At 49.2% G+C, this 21,965-nt stretch overlaps 2 protein-coding genes across 2 annotated transcripts; one reads left to right on the top strand and one right to left on the bottom strand.

Moving 5' to 3' along the window:
• The first annotated feature begins 3,816 nt into the window (after positions 1-3,816).
• TNNC1 (troponin C1, slow skeletal and cardiac type) lies at positions 3,817-10,672 on the top strand. The gene is made up of 6 exons (XM_065642467.1): positions 3,817-3,916; positions 8,180-8,210; positions 8,453-8,599; positions 9,512-9,626; positions 9,735-9,871; positions 10,496-10,672. The coding sequence occupies exons 1-6, from the start codon at positions 3,893-3,895 to the stop codon at positions 10,525-10,527; spliced, it is 486 nt and encodes a 161-aa protein (XP_065498539.1). The 5' UTR covers positions 3,817-3,892; the 3' UTR covers positions 10,528-10,672.
• Positions 10,673-17,134: 6,462 nt separating this feature from the next.
• Positions 17,135-19,908, bottom strand: RPL29 (ribosomal protein L29). The gene is made up of 4 exons (XM_065642736.1): positions 19,784-19,908; positions 19,472-19,516; positions 18,642-18,706; positions 17,135-17,354 (listed from the first exon to the last, which is right to left on the bottom strand). The coding sequence occupies exons 2-4, from the start codon at positions 19,506-19,508 to the stop codon at positions 17,241-17,243; spliced, it is 216 nt and encodes a 71-aa protein (XP_065498808.1). The 5' UTR covers positions 19,509-19,516; positions 19,784-19,908; the 3' UTR covers positions 17,135-17,240.
• Positions 19,909-21,965: the final 2,057 nt, after the last annotated feature.

Here is a 21,965-nt window from a genome sequence, read left to right as displayed (position 1 = left end):
GGATACCAGCACTGGGAATCTGAGATTGAACTGGCAAAGCCAGTCCGTCTGCAGAGGGCTGATCTTCCAAATAGCAGTGAAGCTGTGCTGCTGCACCCATAAGCATCTGCATCTGGAAGCAGTGCTGGCAGCAGTCCAAAGCAGTGCCTCCCCCAGCTGCATGCAGCTGTTGGTGGAGATCAGTGGCCACTGATCACAGCAGAAATGCCAAATGCCATGGGTGCACATGTGGGTTTCAAAGTCATCTGGACAGAAAGCATTTCCTCAGCAGCAGGGAGTTGGGGGCAGAAGGAATAACAGCTACAAGGGGCAGATGAAGCCAGGCCCTGGGCAGCAGATTAGCAAACAAGCCTCTGCAAATGCAGCTGAATAAACCCATTTTGATTTGTTGTTTGTGGTGGGGTTTTTGGTTTGGTTTGGGTTTGGTTTGGTTGGTTTGTTTGTTTTTTTAACTGCAAAATGCTTTCCCTTGGTCAGGACTTATCCAAAGAATAATATTGTGTAAGGACAAAACACGTATAGTAAAGGCAGCCCAAGAGGGATTTTCTAGCACTGTCCCAGTACCGGCGGGAGCTGCTGCTGAGCTCAGCGTCTTGATGAGATAATAAGTGGTTTCAGAGAGCAACTTTAATTAAGCTTCCTCTGAATATCCCATCTCCTTAATTAAATAACAATTCGCAGAGCTCGCATGTCTGTTGGTTTTGACAGGTATCCTTCTCCTCTTCCTAAAGCAATTTCTACCTGCAGATGCCAAGGAGGCACGTGATGTGACAGCGCTGTCCTGGCTCCCGGAGAAGATGCATCAATGGGCATAATGCAGCTGGGGAAGGGGGCAAACGGGAGCTCATTCAGCTGAAACCTTCCAAGGAGGCTTTAGGTAGCAGTAAAATTCCAGATGTTTTTCCCCATGGACTGTCAGCATGCTTCACTTGAAGGAAATTTGTTTTAACTGGGGAAATTGGGCTCCAGGTGACCATTTAGCCTGTGACACGTGTTGGTTGGGGAAGAGGCCACAGCACTTAAAGGGCTTTGAGTTTGGTGGGTCTGGCCCCACTTGGGGCTGGGTGCCCTGTGCAGGGAAGGGGGATGCTGGAGCATTTTGCTGCGGTTTGCAGCCACAACAGACTGCCCAAGGAGCACTGCAATCACCCCTGACCTCAAATGAAGTTGCAACTTATTTGGGCTTCTGCTTTTTATTTCCTTATATTTGACCTGAAGGATGCCTCTGCTTGTTTTGCAGTGGGTTACAGCTGCTTGGAAAGGAAAACGTGAACTGACGTTTTGGAGAAAAAAATGCAGTAAACCCTTCTGCCTGTCGTGGTACCTTGGACTGACTGACAAGTGCAATGGCACGTCAGGATGCAGCTGAAGCCTGAGCTAACATGCTGTACCTAACCGCAGTGACAGCCGGTGTGCTGCCTGGATTAAGGGCACTTGTGCTGGCAGCCCGCCTCAGGCTATAGATAGCCGTGGTCTGTCTCCGCTCTGGGTCTCACACAGGGAGGCAATAGAAGCAGCAGAAGTGGATGGTTTCCCCAGGCCACCCCCACACCTGCCACAGAAGCCTCCCCCTGTGCTTTGCACAGCAGAGGCTCTGGGTTTCTCTACAAAACTCCAAGTCCCAATTCTTTTATAAGCAAAGTGCTCTGGAGAGCCAGGGGATGCTGGAAGCTTTGGCTCAGAGCAGCAAGTGGGGAGGCAGGGGTTGGCATGATGCCCCTCACCTGTGCCTGCCTTCCCGGAGGGAACGTCACCTCTCGCTGCCTGTGGATCCCACTCGTCCCCTCCAGGCATGACTGTGTTGTGCAGGTCTCTGTTCACGTTGGGCATTTGCAGAAGTGCAGCTTTCCCATGTTGGTGAGCATGGTGGCAGTGGCCCAGATTTCCCCTCTCTAAGCAGACAGAGACCCTTCTTCTGCATCCCGACCTGGATTCCATCCCAGCAGCTCCAGGAATGTGGCTGTGACCCTTTGAAGGCAATGTTAGAGCTCCTGCTCCCGCCATGCATCAGCCCTAGATATAATATATTCTGATTAATCCCAGGGGCTGTTTTCAGGGGGATGACTCAGAGCTGTCACCTCCTGGCACAGAGAGACAGGGCCAGGCGCGATTCCTGCCCTCTGCCGCGGTGCCTGGCAGTGCCTGGGACCAGCGCCTACCACCCCGCCAGCTCTGCTGGGAATCCCGCAGGGGAAAGCAGCCTGGGGCTGGGGTTCACCTCGGCGAAGCACTTCACTGGGAGTCTCTGTGGGGGTGTCCAGGAGGGTTTAAGTGATGGTTTGGTCGCCCATCCCAGCCTTCACCTTCACCTAAGGACAGGCTCCAATGCCCTTTAACAAAATAACTACTACCCTTCACAGCCTTTTCTGGCTTTTCTATGTTCAAGGCAACCAAAATATTAATATGTTCCCATTCCAAAGACTAACATACTTCAACACTTAATTCCTTAAATGTAACTGTTTTCATTTTTATTACATCTGCCATGCTCATACTGAGAAGAGGCAGAGCCCGGCTGAAGCCTGGGTAAATCAAAGCCAGCGGGCGCCCACAGGACCACAGTTCCCAGCAGACTCCGTAGCAAGTTAATCTTTCAGGATTGCAAAACCCAGGAGGCCACAGTGTGGGGACACGGTGCTGCGCTCACCTGAGCCCTCACTTCATGCTGGCACCACCGCAGGTCCCTAGCGAACTCCTCTTCAGCGAGGCATCACGTAGGGACAGCGGGTTTTTGCATGCAACGTGATTTCTATTAAAGGGAGAAGCGTTTTTAGAAGATATGGGAAACTAACAGCTGCATTAATAATATTTTCCATTTTGCTAGCTAACACCGATATGAGCGAGCTGGAGGTGAGACTTACCCTAAGACGCCGGACCCATCCTTTGGACACAAGAGGGAGTCCTGAATCACCAAAAGGAGAGGTTTTGCTTTGGTTGCTGTGGATTAAAATGCTTTTCCCTGCACTGAGAAAGCACTGGTCATCACTTGGAGGCCTTTGGTGTGTTTTACTCTCCAGCGTGGTGGGCTAAATCCACGGTAAAACCATGAGCGTGGATTTTCCCCATTTGCAGTGAGCACGAATCAGCTCACCGGTTGGGTGAAGTGTCCCGGTTTCCTAAAGGATTGGGAATTATCCCTGAAATCAGCACAGCTGACAGCCAGCCTTCCCCTGTAGCCCCCCCATTTTGCAATCTCAGCTAAATATAGAAAATGGAGGCAAAGCTCCATCTGCCTCCACGCTTCTCCCTGCTGCAGCATTGGGACCACACGTTCCCCCGGCCTCAGTGCCCGCACACACACAGCATCGGCCCCTACGAGGGCATCGGCTCTGGCCGCATGTCCCCTGGTAGCACATCCCCCCGTGGGTTTGGGGAGAGGGAGCCCCCGACACCTCCGTGGGCCATTTGCTGCTGGACGGGGATATTTTGGGAGGCATGCCTTTCCCATATTACCCAGTTTAATTAGGCACAGTATAATCTTCCTAATGCAGCTTCTGGGGGGGACATGCAGCAGGTGGAGGGGACACGGTGGCACGCATCCAGTCAGGACAGCCAAATATTGCAATATATCAGCAAGGGTCTTGCCGAAATCCAGCTGAAAGGGCTCTCTTGTTCTGATATCAAAGTCACGAGGAAACCTGCAGCTGCCCCGGAGTGGGGCTGGCCCCGGACATGCCAGCCTCAGGCTCGGCAGCGTCCCTGTCCCAAGGCACGCAGGCGAAGCATTCCTGTGGGGACAGGGATGGATGGGATGGGGACGGGCGTGCAGGGCTGCGGGTGGGCTGGTCACATCCCCTGGGGGCGGGCAGCCCCCTTTATCAGCCGGGCTGGCGGGGGCAGCGCTGGCAGAGCGTGACCGTGACGTCCCCCGGCTCCTTGTCCACCCCCTCCAGCCATGGATGACATCTACAAGGCAGCGGTAAGTGCCTCCCTTGGGGGCTGTGCTTTTTGGGGGTGGAATTAGAGAGTTTTCAGGGATTTTACAATAAATTTCTCACAGCTGTGAGTTAATTCAATGGAGAAATGCAAATAAGAAATAATTAGAGGGTGGGATGTTTTAGTCAACATCATCATCCAGGACAGAGACCTTTCCCACTGATGGCTCTGAGGGTTTTCTTGGAAGTGTGAAACTCTCAACTGTGCTGCTAAATTATTTACAATTACCCCCCTGGCTCCCCATGGTAAGGCAGGGAGATGGCCTGTAGGTGAAGTTATAAATCTCAACAAAATCTTGCAAGTATAAGAGTTGGCTGTCAGTTTTAGCCCAGACAAAGCAAAGCAGCATTTCCCACGAAATGAAGACTATTTGTATGGGTTAAACCTCACCCTCTTCTTTCTGGTGCTTTGTAATTCTGCCAGTGCTATGTTTTCCCCTTCCTCAGCTGCATATTTTTCTGGGAGACTTTTAAAATAACCCTTGGCTTTTGTAAGTTATTTCCAAATATCCTCCTCTGCTTTGCAGCTCCTGATATCTGCTCTGCAGAAATCCAGAATGTGAGCTATGCTCTCGGGGAACGCAGAGCATCCTACCGGCTATTTTAACTTACACAGCTGCACGCTGTGCTCACCGTGTAAACCCAAACTATTTAGCCTGTAATGAGGACATTGCATTGTTTTGTTACTTGGACAGACAGTGATATGCAGATGCAATAAGGATGAAAATAGATTCTGGATTGTGTGGATTGCTGCTGTGTCCCTTCAATAACTGGAGTTAAGAGCTTTTTGGTGATTTAAAAAAAAATATAGTTGATCAGATTTGATTTTAACCAAGAGCATAAAAATACATCATACAAGTCCTGTTTTAAATCCAAGGTTTTTAAAGGAAAGAAAGGCATTGCTTGATATGTAATTGAAGAAAACAACTAAATGCTCACACCTCTCCTGTCCTTTGGTCTGCCCTGAACCTCATGAAATGGAAACCCCCAAGTGATCCCAACAGTGTGAAAAGGCTCAGGAGAGGCTGTACAATATAAGTCCCCCAACCAACACCTCAAAAAGGAAGTAAAATGTGGCCTGTAAAGTCGAAGGAAGTCCAGGCCTCTCTAATTAAGCTTTTTAATTAAATATGTTCTCTGCAACTCAAGGTGCAGGTCCTCTCCACATTGTTTATGGACCTCATGCCTATAATTAGGGAGGAAGGCTGAAGTTTTTCAGCCGGCGATGCCAAAAGGGTCTGTTCATCAGCTGGGGCAGTGCAGGCAGAGAGCCCCAAAAATAAAGTGTTCCCCACCCGCAGGCTCCAGCCTGTCTCTCAATCTCTGCCTCAGAAATGGGCAAAATCCACAGGTGAAGGTCATCCCTACCTGAAGCCTGTGGGCTTTAGCAGAGTTGGACCACGGAGGAATTTAGCTCAGAAAAAGGAACTGTAGTGATAGAGAACAGGGTAGGGCCACGAAGATGATGAAGGGAGTGGAGCACCTCCCTTATGAGGAAAGGCTGAGGGAGCTGGGGCTCTTTAGTTTGGAGAAGAGGAGACTGAGGGGTGACCTCATTGATGTTTGTAAATATATAAAGGGTGGGTGTCACGAGGATGGAGCCAGGCTCTTCTTGGTGACAACCAACAGTAAGACAAGGGGTAATGGGTTCAAGCTGGAACACAAGAGGTTCCACTTAAATCTGAGAAGAAACTTCTTCTCAGTGAGGGTGACGGAACACTGGAACAGGCTGCCCAGGGAGGTTGTGGAGTCTTCTTCTCTGGAGATATTCAAAACCCGCCTGGATGCCTTCCCGTGTAACCTCATCTGGGTGTTCCTGCTCCAGCAGGGGGATTGGACTAGATGATCTTTTGAGGTCCCTTCCAATCCCTAACATTCTGTGATTCTGTGAAAAATTCCTACCTCAGATACTGAAAACTTACCCCAAACATAGAGCCCTTGACCAGGAAAATGGGCCATGCAAAAGACCTTATGGATTCCCGTAAAGAGTTTGCTGCTGGTTTGAAGCTGGGGCACACTGGTAAATGTAGAGCACGAGTTCTGGGCGTTAAATGCCAGCACCTCTACAAGGCAAAACAAGTCCAAGCCTGGCACAGATGAGATAAACAGCTTTTTCATGGATCTGTTCCCCAAGACTTTAACTGTAATAAAACATTCACCTGGAAAAAAAAAAATTAAAGAACTTCAGCTTCCCTGTTTGACTTCAAATGGAAATATGGGATAAAGACAAGAGCTGAAAAAAGCAAAATACAGCCAATTTGGCATTACCACGGCTACCACAGTGCTGAGAGCTCAGTGCTTGCCTTCCCACACCACAGCTGGAGAAACCCATCCCTGCAATGATGCAAAGGGAAAAAAGGAATAAAGCTGCAAACAGCACCCATGTCCAGAGGGCACTATAAACAGCTCAAGACATCTCTGTAATACAAGTGTCACTCTATAGTTACGATGCATTTAACTTACATAGAACATAGATCTACAGATATCATTTCAGTAGTCAAAGAGGCTTCAAAAGTGAATAGTCTCTTTGCTGCATGCTGACGGCATACATTAGCGTTGTATTTATGCCAAATTCCCTACGAGCAGCCAGAGAACCCAATGGATTTTCATCTTGCCCACTCATGCCTAGATAAGGGTGTACAAAGACAAAGCTATTTTGGGAACATTTTGGGGCTCTGTTAAGGGGCACTAAGAACAGTGCCAGGGACAAGTGTCCAGATAAAGGGCTGCAAGGATAAATACCAAAGCCTGGGAACAATCGGGGAGCTCATCGTTATCTCCAGCACCTCTCTCACCCAGGCTTATAAATAGAGAATGCACCAAGAGGGTCGGGTTACCCAAGTGGCCGTGGACATCGGCCGAGGGAGCGTCGGGGCTGCCCTCGCTCTGTCCAAACAATAGCACAAGGGGCTGGCAGCTGCCTGCCTGCAGCGCTGGGGCCACGGTGGGCCTGGCTTTCCTCCTGCAAAGGCAATCCTGCCACCGTCCTTTGAGCTCTCTGGCTCTGAAGTCTTCACCTCCTGATGCATGGGGGTGGGATACGGCTCTCTGCCCATGTACTGCAGGCTCTGTCCTGCTAGGAAAAAGAACTTTCTCTGCCTCTTGCTGCAAGCAGGAGGGGTTTCCAGCTGTTTTTTTTGCAAAACCACTCCTCTTTGGGGCAAAAGCATCTGCCTTCCCTCAAAGACAGGGTGCCACAAGCGCTGGGTTGAGGGGTTCTGCTCTGACCAAAACCTGGCAGAGACGGGCATAGAGGGCTGCTCACACGGGGCATGGAGAGGTTAGTAAGGGGACACGAGTGGGGTCAGGCACACTCTGCACAAGCAGAGGGGTCACATCAGTGTTTTAACAGATGCTACTGAAAGGACAGTTGGACACGGTGGTGGGGTCAGCAATTTCAGATAAGCGGTACCTGCAGGCAGGAATGAAGCCAAGGAGAGAAACACACTTAAAGAGGCATGACACAGAGCTGGTGGATTCCTCTTTGCTCTCCTTATTGATTATTTTAATTTCTTCATGCTAACTAATAAGCTCCCACCGATCACCTGCCAGGAAAGACTGATGGTAGGGTTTGGGAACAATGTGCCAGCCTGTTTTGGCTAACGCCTAATGGCTCTGTGGGCCATTTCTTTGGGGAGATACCCGAAACAGGCTAAAGGGAATAGCAGCTTCCTGCAGAGACAGAAGCCTTTGTAAGAAACAGACTTGGCTGGAAGTAAACCAGCTCTTAATGCTTTGGATAGTGCAGAGAGTTTCCTGAATGTAGGGCAGAAAAACAACTACCGGGGATGGTCTTGTCCACTTCTCCCTCCCCAGGGACCTCTCCAGCGTGTCCCACATCCGACCTGGCCTCAGCCCTCAGTGGCACAGCCATCCTTCTGTGGAGCCTGACAGCAAAAAGAAATTATCCCCAAATGGTTGACAGAGGCAAAAGGTTTTCCCAGTGGGTCTCCCCTGCTTGTGCAAAGGCTACTTCTGCTGCTCATCAGATGCTGCCGCTCTAGAGAAATGAAGCTTGTTTCAAAGGAGTTGGGAATCACTTTTTTTTTTTTTAAGAGGAAGAATCTCTTAGACTACAAGAAGTTGTGGTGTGAAAACCCCACTGGTCGTATATCCCGTAGTCACAAGAGTGACTCTTGTGAGGCTTGGTTGCCCTTTGCAAAGGCTATTGAACAAATAACCTCACTTTTTAACTATTAGTGATGCTGAGGAAGAAAAATGAGTTGGTTTCTCTGTTTGCCTTACAGGTTGAGCAGCTGACAGAAGAGCAAAAAAATGGTAGGTGCATCTTCAGCCTGACACTTCAGCCTAAAGATGAGCTCCCCGGCCAGTAGCCCAGCCTGCCTCCACAGTTACACCCCAGAAAATGCTTTGGCCAGACTGTGCCCAGCCTGGGCAGTTCTGGGGTGTATGCACAGGGGAGGCTGTGCCTGGGATGAGGCCCCTGCCCCAGGGCTGCCCACCTGTAGGCTTGAGGTGTGGGGCAAGACCCCCACGTCTCCTCTCCCCTCTCTCCCCAGAGTTCAAGGCTGCCTTTGACATCTTCGTGCTGGGGGCAGAGGACGGCTGCATCAGCACCAAGGAGCTGGGGAAGGTGATGCGGATGCTGGGGCAGAACCCCACCCCAGAGGAGCTGCAGGAGATGATAGACGAGGTGGACGAGGATGGTGAGAGATTTGGGTTTCTTCTACTCTCCCAAGAAGCGTGCCCATGTCCAAAGGTGTGGGGGGCACAGTGCGGGTTGCGAGCACTTAGTGTTGCACATCATGGGCAGGATCCGTGCTGGGGACAGCCACAGCCTGTGGGGAGCAACCTGCAGTGCTGCAATTTTGAAGGGCACCAGACACCAAACTTCAGCACTCTTTCTTCAGGAAATATCCAGGCAAAGAGAAACCATAAAAATTATTATTCATATAATGACCAGGCTGCTTGAGCTGATTTTGAGGGATTACGGATACTCTAAAATTGCACACATCCCTTTAAAAGCAGAAAATATAGGCTGAATGTAGCAATTGCCATTTCAGAAATGCCAGTTACAAGTTTCTATCAGCTGGAAAGTCTGTCACTGCTCAAGTGCACACACACGTATTAATAAGTCAGTCTTGGTTAAATCAGTGTACCAGTGATCACACATAACAAAATACACTGTGTGCAAGTTAGGCAAAAACACCATAACAAGTAATCATAAAATTTTAAAAAAAGTTAAAAATTAGGCAAAAAAAAAAGAAGAAATAACTGTACTGCTGGTGCACACATACACTGCATGAATACTTGCCTTCTAGAGCTTTTATTATGCAGAGGTGACTCTATGGCGGGAATTTCCATTTGTCAGTTCTGTTTCCAGTAGAACTTTTGGTTCCTTTTGCCTTGGTTAAATGATCGCAAAAGCTAAGAATTCCGTGATTAATTCAGTCCATGGCCTCAGTCACTTAATGCCAGTGTCCCGAAAGCTGTCTCTTGCTGTAGGGCTGCTCTCCCCATCTTTGCTCCTTGGTTACTAAAGGTCAGTGTGATCGCTCGCTTGGTGTTGCCCGTCCACCCACCATAGCACCGACTGATGGTGTTTGTTCTGCCTGCAGGCAGCGGCACTGTAGACTTCGATGAGTTCCTCGTTATGATGGTCCGGTGTATGAAAGATGACAGCAAAGGAAAAACAGAAGAGGAACTCTCAGATCTTTTCAGGATGTTTGATAAGTAAGAGCCGTGACTGCAGCATGGTGGGGTGGTGGGAGAGGTGCAGCCACCCTGGCTCCCCCTGCCCAGTGTGTCAGTCCATCGCTGAGCTCTTCTGTCCCCACACAGAAACGCTGATGGCTACATCGACCTCGAGGAGCTAAAGATCATGCTGCAGGCGACAGGAGAGACCATCACTGAGGACGACATAGAAGAACTGATGAGAGATGGCGATAAAAACAATGATGGCAGGATTGACTATGATGGTAGGAGTCTTTCTTGTGTGCAATTTGGTCCTGAGCCCTTGAGCATCCTCTGGGCAGCTCCTGCGGTCTCGGTTGCCTTCAGGGATGGGCATGAGCTTGTGCACGCCGTGCTGGGCAATGTGCCTGACTGCAGCCCCTGTTTGCACAGGGACGGGGGTTCCTCAGGCTTGTGAAATGCCACCAAGAGCCTGGGGCTCCCTTAACTCTCCCCATGCTCTGAAAGCCAGCCTGCACTTTTCACCAGAGACCTGTCTATCCCCTCCTGCCCCCTAAACACAAGCACCAGCTCTGAAGGGCTGTATCTTCAAATGAGATGCTGCTGAAATGAGCCCCAGACCATTTCCAAGCTGAGCCAATGGCCGTGTCGCTCTTGGCGTGCTCACCTCCGGCATTTTGGTGGCAGCTGAGGGTGATGCTGGGCTTCGGTGACATTTCCAGTGGGAGTCACGAGGAGTGCTTGCCACGGCCAGAAGAGTGGTAGCCATTCCCCCTAGACCTCTCGCACGTTGGGGGGATGGAAGAGGAGATGGGGCTGGGGAAAGCTGCCAAGAGCACACTTGGCAGCTGCGAGGGCACTTTGGTCCCACCTCACACTGCTTGTCTCCAATGTCTTCCCCTTGGCAGAGTTCCTGGAGTTTATGAAGGGAGTTGAATAAATCTGAGGCCAGATCGACAGCTCAAATCTCCTAAACCCCTCCAGCTCTGCTTCTCATCTCCTTGGCTAAGTCGTCTGGCTACCGGCATGAAGACTGAGCACTGAAAAGGGTGGCCATCGGGAAAATAAAATGCATTAATTACTGAGTGCCTTGGATGGTCATTCCTTGAAGGCTTAGTGAGAGCTTCACCCTGGTTGTGTACTCATGACTAATGGGGGCCATGTCAGGCACCCACGAACCACATCTGGGAAGATGACTCCACAGCTGGAGCTTAAAGCCTCCAAGGATGTATTTTGCAAGCAGCCTAGGGGCAAGCCCTGGCCAACAGGGCCACGGGTGCTTAGTGGGGAGCTGCCATGTTGCACCTCCTTGCCCCCACCGTGATGAGGGCAGCAGGAGCTGGTGCTGGACTCAGGAGCTGGCAGTGGTGCCTGCTGGTTTAACTGGAGCATCAGCAGCATTTTAGTGACAAAATGAGAATTAACAATCACTTATGCCATCACCCAACAAAATCCCTGGGCAAGGGACGCCTACTCTACACCCTGTTCCAGTCCCAGCTGTCCTTAAGGGACACCGCTCCCTCCTCCTCACCATCCTCACGGCCTCCCTGTGACACATGCAAAAAGAAAAACTCTATTTTCTTTGGAAGTGTGAATAAAAGCCATTCCTATGCTGGACTGGGTACCTCTTTCCAACCTCACCCAGCCCGGGGGGAGGCAGGCACTGGCAGCCGTGTGGCACCTCATGGTCCTCCAGCAGCCCTGGGTGGGAGCTTCACTGCAATAACTGAAACACCCGATTTCCTCTCAAAAATCACATCCATTGGGGCCACAGGGTCTCTGAGCAAGGCACGACCCTACTTTGGGTCCTGGCCCCAGGCACGGGGTGACAGCAGGACCGAGGAGGACAAGCCATGGTGTCCCTGAGGGCCCTGGGTGCCATCTTCTCCTGTCCCAAGGAAGCGTGGCATTCCTGTGGCATTAGCAGCTCCCCTTGCACATAGCTGCCTCCTCCCATTGAATTACAGCCCCAGCACAGCTCACGCATTGCAGTCGTGTTGCTAAAATCAAACGTTTACCCAAGCAAAACAAACATTGGCAGGGCAAGGCAAGAGACCGAGCTGGTGCGAGCGCCAGAGATGCTGCCCTCAGCCCTGGACAAATGTGCCACCATGTCCATGCCCTCAGGCCTGCTGCACCATCCCTCTGCCTTTTCTCCCAAACCAGCTTTTTTTTGTTTCTCCTCATGAAAATAACACCCTGAGCAGCTGTATTTTATGTGACACACACTCTCATTTATAGCAATAATGAAATATTGTAATTCAGACCTAACGGGCTTGAGGTGAAAACAGCCATCAGTTGTTTGGAAGGACACAGCTGTGTCTTTCCTCTGGACAACCAGCACCAAATGTTTTACCCAACCAGGGCTTATAACATCAGAGAAAATGATAAAATGAACATGCCAGCTCAAGCAACTGATTTTCCTTAAAACCCAAGATATTTTGGGAACACTCCTAAAGCAAACATCTGCAAGTCCTGCTGAGAGGGCTCTCCCCAAGCGTTCCAAGCCCTTGGTGTCATAACTCCTGCTGATTCAGCAGAACTGCAGGCACACCAGATGCAAACAGACACAGAAATATGTTGGGTCACACAATCCCATGACAGGAAATGCTCCTGAGTGTTCCTGTCTTTTGTTTCCAATGAATCCATAGCCTAGAGATCAAAAATAATCACCATTTCCCACCTCCCCAGTGTAGCTGCAGAAGTCATTTCCCACTGAGATCTGGTCCTGAGGACATGGCTTAAATGTTTTACCCCAGGCTTGGACACCTTCACAGAGGTGCAAACACCTGGGCTTTGAACACGAGCCAGAGTGATGACAGCTCTCCCGTGGCCATGGCCACCCAACCCATGGGCAACCCACACCCACACGTTCACATCACATCTCAGCAGGCATCACCAACAGTCCCATCACCTTCTTCTGTTCTGACCAGATCCCAACGCCCAACAAGAACATCTCCCAAGATATTCACCACGGCTTACTAATAGGCCTTGGCTGCCTAAAGACTGAACAAGTGGAAAAAAAAAAAAAAAAAAAAAATCAGGAACTTTCCCAGATTAACCCCCTTCCTTCAGCCCCCTTGGTGGCCTGGGGGCAGGCCTGGACTCTTGCTGTGATCCCAGGGAAAAGGACGGCTGCAAAGAGCCACCCGGCCACGTGTTTCAGCTCTCTCCTCTTGGTTCAAAGGCACAGGCAGCAGCACCACATGGCCTTGCTGCCTGCCTGCTCTTTTCTGAAAGCAAAACAGGGAAAGTGGTAGCTGGAAAGGAAGAGGACCAAGGCCTTGTAGCAGCTGAAATTTGGCCCTAGAAGAGCTGACACACTGCAGCCTATTTGGGCTTTTAAAATCCTTCAATCAGAGGTGCCAGCAGGTCAGCACATTCTGAGTGAAGTCAGAAAAACTGCTGCAAGACCTGTTTGTCTTAACACACTGACTTCTCCTCCAAGAGTAAGGCAGTAAATGCCAAGGGGTGGGGTGCTGCGGGTGCATTTCACCGTTGGCTAAAACACGGGAACAACTGCATTAGGAATCTAACATGACAGGTCAGCGAGTGGGTTAGATGGCTGAAAAACTAGTAACCAGTAGAGGATTAGCCTGGCTGAAGCCTCCACAGAAGGGATGTGCCTGAAGATGTGCTGATAATGAATGAAAACCACCCAGAGGAGTCCCTGTACCTATGCAACTCCAAACAAAGCTGCAGTTTTCCCTGCACATGTAGTGAAGCTTTGGTGCCAGAGGCCTTTAAGGAATGTGACATATCCACAAGCACTGCTTAAAAAAAAAAAAAGCCATTGAAACATGTATCTTTTTTTTTTTCCTCGATCAGGTGATAACCCATTTACTACCCTCTAAACCAGTCCCCAGATCTGTGTGCTCGTAGCCTCCCATCTGACAGGAACTGTGCTGGCAGGTGACAGCAGCCCATGCCACCGGACACAGCCACAGCTCTCAGGCCATTTGCTCTGCACACTTTCACTGGCAGTGGATTTAATTCCTACCCAGGTTTGCAGCTTTTCCAACATATTCAAGGCCTCTCTTCAGCCCTTTGTATAACGTCGCTGTGTGAACTAACTGCAGGAAGATCCGAGGACATTTTGTACTCATCCCCTTAATAAAACCTCTGCAGCTCATCCTGTTACGCATCTGCCACCAGGGCAGCAGCAATATAATGCGAGCTAAGGCACATCACATAAACATTTCACTCTGTTGTGTGGCCACACCTGCAACAGCCTTGAAACTTGGGCAAAGCAGAACTCATGTTCCATTCACTGCTTTTTGCTTGAACACACTACTGAAAGGTGGTAAAGGGGGAAGGAGCAACATACAGGCAGCCCTACTTTCCATTTTCACTATTAACACCAACATCCCCAGTGAATACTCTGCCCCATCAGAGCTTTTTGCAGTGCTTCAATTTCTCCTCAGTTCCTTGCTCTTGGCTTTCAGCATGACAGCTCACCTTTGCCAAATGAGCTGATTCAGTATTTGGTTACATGCCCTTTGCTTCCTTTTTTTTTTTTTTTTTTTTTTTTTTAAATCGAAGAGGGGAAAAAAGGAGCCAAGCTAAAACCTGATACCAAGTCCTCTTAACTGCAAAGAGGATAAATCATCTGCAGCAAGCACAACATACAGCAGCAGCAAGCACAAAATGTATAACCTGATGTAGAGCAGTAGTAGAGAGATGCCCTCAAGCTCATCAGCTTCCTACAGGATACCAATGACTTAATCATCAGAGTTTTGAAATTTTTAAATGTCAAAGATGACGGAGCTCAACATGATGGGAATAGTTTCAAGTAGGCCTCAGCTGCCAGTTCCGTCTCTCGGGCTCCTCCTGAAAAAGATCTTCAGCCTCACTTGACCAACAGAAATCAAGACACAGAACTGAAATGATTTCACAAGACAAGTGAAAGAGGATGAAGACCCACCAGGAGGCCATGTCAGCACAGACTCCTCTCCGCAGCTTTTCCATCTGGGCTGGGGCAACCTCTGCCACAAGGAGGGAAGTTGTTGACTGAGCTGTCACAGGGTTAGAAAACACAACAGATGATCAACCAATGTCCAGGCAGTGTCCTGTGGGACCACCATGTGTGCAGGGAGCAGACAACAACAAACCTGACACCAAGCTGCTGGGGAAGCTCACAAAATTCCTGTCTCTTGCTACACAATGATGCCTGGATTAAGGTTACGTTCCTCCGTGCTGCATTTTGTCACGCAGCCGCTATTTTGGTCGGAAAGTCAGCAAGCCCATATTTGGGAAGCTGTCCCACTGAAGGGCAGCGTGAAGGGCAGTAAGATGAAGAGGCTGCTCTGCAGGCAGGCCTGGAGGAACTGCCTGGAGCCACAGGGAGCCCAAATCCTGCTCTGTTTCTCCTTAACACGCCAACATCCTTCTCTCATTCTGACCCTTGCCTCTCTTTCCTCAAACCACAGCCTGGGGGTAAGCTACTCTCACAGCACAAGCACTCTGGGGAAGACATCAAGAGGGTTTCGAAATGAAATCCCTTCCTAGATAAGCAAGCCTTAGTGCTAGAGCTTTCAAATGCAGAACTTAAACCAGTCTGGGTATCTGCAAACACGCAGGTGAAGGTGCAGCATGACAAACACAAAGTCCTCTGTTCAGAAGCTTTTTCTTTCGCTCTTCTTGTTACAAGGCACATCTGCAGCAGACTGACCTTCACCTACACAGCTGGACCAGCCACTGTCTCCTCCAACACCAGCAGCAACCCCAGGGGACACCTCCCCATGTGAGGTCTGCCAGCCCTGACAAGGGCTGCAGTGGGCTGCTCAGCAGCTCTGGGCCAGTGGTCACGGCTGCCAGATGTGCATCCAAACCTGAACCACAGCTGTCCCATCTTGCCTTTGTACACAAACTCACTCAAGCAAGGACAGCACCAGCTACACAGCTTGAGACCTCCAGTACTAACACACACTCAGGTACCACTGAGGCTGGTGGGATTTAAGCAATATGGATTTATCTCTGGATGACCTACTACGTGGCAAAAAAAAACTCTCTAGGGAGGATTAACACCACCAGGAACCTCTCACTTCTTGGCCTCCTGCCTGTTCTGAGGGCAGGAGTGACCAGACAACCTTTATGTCTTGACTATTTAGCAGACTCCAGCAGGTGGCACCAACCCTGTGACTGTACATCCCTCCAGCACAGCACTCCTCCCAGCCAGCTTGCTGCTCCTGCACAGCATTAAAGTTCTTTTGGCTGACAATTGTCAATATCCACAACAGTCCAAGCGACACACACAGCAGGAATCAGACAGTTGAGGGTTGCCGACTTCCCTCAGACTTTAAGAGCCCTTGACACCTGATTTTTGAGTTAGTAAAGAGTGGAAACTGGGAAAAGACTTGTGAATTCAAGCCATAAAGAATTTAAACTATTTAACTTATTTCAAAATAACACTGCGTTTTGGATATTGGCTAAGCTATTAAAAAAGCAATTGCATTAATTGGATGTTTTGGTTGACCATTTTTTTTTTAAATCCAGGACATGATCTGCTGCTATACTGCAAAGTTGGAAGATACTTGCAAACTTCCAGGCCTTGTGTCGATTCATGAATTTACACCACCGGGTGGACAAGCACTGGAATTGCAATTTCAGGAACAGTTTGTTATATTTCAACAGGTGGCTCGTTTCACTAATCTAAAAAAAAAAGCAGCTCCTGAACCAGCTTTGCTGGCTGGTGGGACCTGGAGAGTGAGGTCCCCTCCTATCTACAGGACAACAGTAACAAAACCCTGTCAAAGGAACTCTCAGGCTTTTGAAGGCTACTCCCCTGATATCACCAGTCAGGACATTTCATCAGGTAAGTACTCTTTGCTACTAGAATGAAAGATCTCCACTAAAATACAGTAGCTATGAAAAATATGGGTATTTTATATCATCCTATAACCTTACATATCCCCATGGAAGCTCCAGTAGCACTTCAATACTTTCAAGTATTTCAGAATACAACACATACCACTTCTAACACCAATTGCTCTGATCTCTAACACCACAGCTAGCACTCCAAATCCTCCCACTTTTCAGGATTTCTGTAGCTGCAACTACCATATCCAGACAGTACACCAGCAGACATGTAACAGCCCTTGGAAATCTCACCTTGCTGTAACAACACGAGGGACGATCGTAAACACGGTGGTATGCGAGAACTCTGAACATCCATGCCAGTACCACAAATAACTTTATCTGTACTGAAAACTGTCACCTAAGAGTCCAAGCAGCACTTGCTTCAGTTGGTATGAAAAGAAACAAGTTGTTTCTTGTTTAAATCATAGAACTTCACTTAATAACCATTTCACAACTTGAAAACAGACTATGAACTACTAAATACTCATGGCCCATACCAACCATCACAGCAGAACAGCACTGAGGAGGGAGCAACTGTACTTTGTGCATGTGGAGGCTGACAAAACCAACACAAAACCTCCGTCTGGCGTCATCTGCCAGGAAAAAAAAACACATTGGTCACTACACACAGGTCTGATGCACAACTGGCATCTAAAATACAACTCAAACAAGACTCCTGGAGAGCTGTCTTCAAATTCTGGAGGTGAAGACTTTTGTTACATCAAATTTTATTTTTAAAAAAAATGCTGTAACACACATGCCAATAGGAAAACTGGTTCTTTGTCTTAAACCACATCAGTCCTTTTTCTGCTGAGCAGCCTGCTTGGCATTGTTGGCCTGCATCTTCTTCAGCCCCTTTTTGTTGTGCTTCTTGGCAAATCTCATGTTCCTCAGAAACTTGGGATCAACCTACAAAAATTAGGAAAAAAAAAGCCATGCTGTAGAAAGAACATACGTAAAAACCACGCATCTCTCCAGATTGCTCCAATTATTCCTAAATACTGGCTGTATCTAATTCAGAATTCTTTCCTGATTTAGTACACCAACAAAATTATTTTAGCTATATAGCTAAATTATTTTAGCCATCCTTTAAACAAGTAATTTCCCTTAATTTCCGTAAACAAACCCAAACCCACAGCAATAAATATATGGAAAGAACAGGACAAGTTGAGTAAAGCAGTAAACAAGAGAAATTTCATTTCCACGTCACAATACATTCTAGATCTTAAGCACCACAAACCAACCCTGGCAGGTGAGCACATAGACCCGTAATCCTTGGGCAAAGACCAACACGATTTCCTCAAGCCTCTCCTTTTTGCCTTAAAGGAAAAGAATACCAGCACAGAGAAGAGCATCTTCCCAGTTTTTGTCAGCTAATGGCTGGCTAATGCATCCTGTCATGGCTAGGACCAGTTCTTGGAATTATCAGCTACTGCCCAACTGAGAAATATTTGCCATTTTCCTGTAAACTGCATTTTAACTGTCACAAGTATCGGGATTTTGCTGTCTCAACTCATAGGCACTCGGTACAAGGAGACAGTCTCGGAGACTGCTGGACTCTCTGCAGGAGGGGGCAGGACTGAACCCTCACTGAGTTATGCAGATGCTTTTATGTCACATCCAAAAAGATGATAATCACATCTACAAAGCAAAGAGAATCACAATCCTCCCCAAACCCAAAATGTCCTGTTTTCACTTTCAGGTGTGGAAAAATATCCTGTTATATCACTCATCTAGTCTCAGGAAAAGCAAAATGCTGTCATTTTCATACGTATTGTCCAGAAATGCCAAATCCTCTCATCTTCTGAGTGAAATTCTCTGGATTAGTACAGATGATAAAATATTATTGAAGAGTAGAGAGATTCAAACCAGATTAGAGCTATACAACTGCATGCGTTTTGTTTCACCAGAAGCAGCAGTTACTGGCACCAACCTGAGCAGGACAGAGACAAAACTGGCCGGTAACTAAAAAGCAGTTTTATACACATATGAGGGTGGATTTCACATGGGTTAGAAATATCACAGCTGCATGTAAGAAAAGCAAAAGAAGAAAGAGAAACCCACAGTGGTTCTGACCATCTGAAACACAAGCTCCTGTCTGCAAAAAATGTCAGCCAAGACAATACAAATATTGGATTTTTTAATAGTTAATCCTCAATGGTTTAACAGCCTAGGAATATTAACAGAAATACTCACCCCTTTGAGAGACTCATATCTATGGGATCTGGGTTTCTTGATGCCATTTCTGTGCCACTTGCGGGCTATGTGGAAGACCAGAAAACAATTTAAATGACCATTTCTGCTATTATTAAACAGCTGCCTTAGTGTTCCTTTAAGTCCAGCAGACTCTACCAAAATGATGTGGAACAGAAAGCTCCTATCCAAACTAAACGCAAATTGAGGACTCACCTCTATTCTCATCCCTCTGCCCCCTGTGCTCTCAGCACTGCATGAGTTTCTAATCTAAGGATGTCAGGCTCCTCATTAACCCATAATACACCAATGGCAACAGCACTAGCACAATAAAAGGCCTCAGTCTTTAAGAAATTCAATCACTTGTGTTCAGTGTTAAAGGGCACCATCGTTCACCATGCAACACCAAGCAGAACCTACTTGTGAGCTCTGCTGACTTACAGCATCGATGAAAAAAGCCCCAAACAGAACCATTTTACCACTGTGGCCATCTCTGGATGGCGAAGTACCACGGGCTGAATGGCATTCAGCAACATGCTTAATTCAAACATATGAAACTTGCTTCTTTCTAATTACATATTATTTCTACATCGAGCCCACAAGAGCCCCCACCCTTGCAGAGCCCTGTTTTTCTGGGGCACACCAGCCAACCCAGCATACCACCACCTCCTTCCCTCCACATCTTATTTCGCTAAAAAAAAAAAAAAAAAGAAAAGAAAAAACGAAGACGGGGCTGCCACAACCGAGCAGCTCCAAAGAGCTGGTGAAGGCCCCTCTGCGGGTGCAGTCCCGGCCCCTCGGGCGAACCCCCTCCCCGCCGCGGCCCCGCTTACACTGGTTGTGCGTGGTGTGGTTCTTGGACTTGGCCATGGCTGCACCTGCGGGACGAGGAGACACCGCTCAGCGGGGCGGGGAGGCGAGGCCCGGCCCCCACCCCGCAAAGGGGCTCTCCCGCCATGACCGGCCGCGGTATCGACCCCGACCCCCCGCCTCCCGCCACCCGCAGGGCCAAGCTCGGCCTTGCCCCCTGCCAGCGCGGTGCGGCCGGCTCGGACGGGACGCGGGGAACCGGCCGCCGCCGCTCCCGGGGCGCGGATGGAGCCGGATTGCGCGGATGGAGCCCGACTGCGCGGACCGCCACTCACCGCCGCCACCGGGCCGGAAGAGAAGGGCGGGCCGCAGGGGCTGCTGGGAAATGCCGCCGCGGACCGGAACCCCGCGCCGCTCCGGTGCGCAACAGGCGCCGCCAGCGGGGAAGGTTCCGCCCGTCAGCCGCCCCGCCCCGCCGGTCTGTGCCGCCCCTGCACTGGCCCCGGCGGCTGCGGCCTCCGCGCCGGGGGGGACCCGCAGGAACAGTGCCCCGCAACACCCGAGCCCCAGCAACGTGGCGACCCCGGTCCCTGAGAGACACAGTTCCTCCCACTAACACGGTCCCTCAACAACACGGTCCGCCCCGGAACGCGGCCCCCAGCACCATGGCCCCCCGGGCCGTGCCGCGGCGGTGGCACCGCGTGTGTCCGCACGTCCGGCCGTGCGTGCCGTGCTCGGGCACTGCGGTCTCATGGGGGTCATTTTCTTCTCAGCGGATCCATTAAACGCTGTTCGTCTTTATTTGCGTGGCGGATGCGCGGTCGCAGAAAGGCCGCGAACGGTTCTGTTTGTTTGCAGCCCCTGACAATTGGCAGCTTTGGCAGTGACGCCCCTGAAGAGAAGCTGCTGATTTAATGTATACTATGATTAAGTTATAAAAGACGTACCCATCCTTAACCAATCGACATGGTAAATGCTTTCTGACCGCCTGCAAAATGAGGGGATATTTTTCAAGTTTTAGATCCTTCTGCATGGCAAGAGCGACACAGAAGATGAAGTGATACATCGTTTAGAAGCAGCGCGCTTAGCTTATGTTTGACTAGTAATTAATAGATGTAAGTAAGAAACTAATCAAGTATAACTAACTTCATCAATTATTTCTTAGTATAGATATATCGTATGTCAAAAATTTCCAAAAATTGTAATAAATATGCAATAATTGTGTGAATATAAGCAACGCGAGAGCATCCGGTCTTGGGAGCACTTATGGAGGATGATCCCCAGTGTTCCCCAGCACCGATAAAATAAAGAATGCTTGCTTAACAGTATAATTGACTCCGCTGTTAAGTTTATTTCTTCGTTTCACCCCAGTGACCCCCAAAATCCCGCTGCCTCCCAGGCTCGGCAGGGCCGCGGCGGAGACGCGGCTCGGTACAGGGACCGGCGCTGTGTCCGGCTGTGCCCGTGCCCGGCCACGCTGGCCTGAGAGTTTAACATCTCACTCCTGCAAAATACACAAACCAAGGCTTAGATAACACCAGTATCTGAAAGACACTAAAAAGATGAGCAAGATGGACAAATGAAACTACGTCTGCCCACGGCGCAGCTGCTCTGCAAAAGCACCGACCAAACTGAGGCTGTTTTCCTTCGATGGTGGCAGGACCGGGCACGGACAGCCAGGCGGGAGGGGAGTTAACGTGGTTTCCAGCGGCCGAGGGTTGGAATTAAGTCTCAGGGTAGCTCCTGCTGCCCCAAACACAGGAAGATTTGTGACCCAGCCAAGAGGGAGCCCCAGCGCTGGTTGTGGGGCTGCTGGTGCTGACGCCGCGGGGACACATCTGTGGATACGGACTGAGGCATCTGCCACGGGGGAGCGCAAAAGGAGAACGAGGAACCAAGGTCCAAGCTTGCCCAAGCCTGCTGGGTTGTATCCATGTACGAACTGCAGCGTTTTGGTCCAGTGTTGCTGTGCTTCGAAATGCAAACCTTTGAAAATGAGCAAAAAAGGCCCAGGCTTTACTGCATTGTGGTAGAATGGAAAAATACTGCCATCTTTTTACGGTACTGCCATTATTTTAAGATGAGAGGCATAAGTGAACTGCCTAAAATAACCTGGACTAGAAAAAATAGCCCAGAGACCAAAGCCCCTGGACCAGCACATGGAAGAGGGAACCAGACATGGTTTTTTGGTGACTGATTGCTTGCAGAGCAATTAACTACTCTGCCTCAAGTCTGGATACCTGTGAATAAGCACTTCCTATTATAAAAATAGGAAAAATGAGGAAAAAATAGATTAGCCTTGATAGACAGATAGTGCTGATAAAACTGAAATGACAATAGGCAGACAGGAAAAAGAAAGCTAATGCAGTTTACTTTCACTATTTCTCTTAATTTCCAGCAAGACCTAAGTTGCGAAATGTATTTGGTTTAACTCCACCCCCACCCCATTCTGGGCAGCTGTTGTTAGCAAGGACTGTAAAAATAGATCAAAATAGCAATATTCTTTTACTGGCATTT

This window comes from Caloenas nicobarica, chromosome 11 (genome assembly GCF_036013445.1).
Source record: "Caloenas nicobarica isolate bCalNic1 chromosome 11, bCalNic1.hap1, whole genome shotgun sequence".
NCBI lineage: Eukaryota > Metazoa > Chordata > Aves > Columbiformes > Columbidae > Caloenas > Caloenas nicobarica.
The sequence above is the reverse complement of the archived record's forward strand: the minus strand, read 5'-3'. Positions and strand labels throughout refer to the sequence as shown.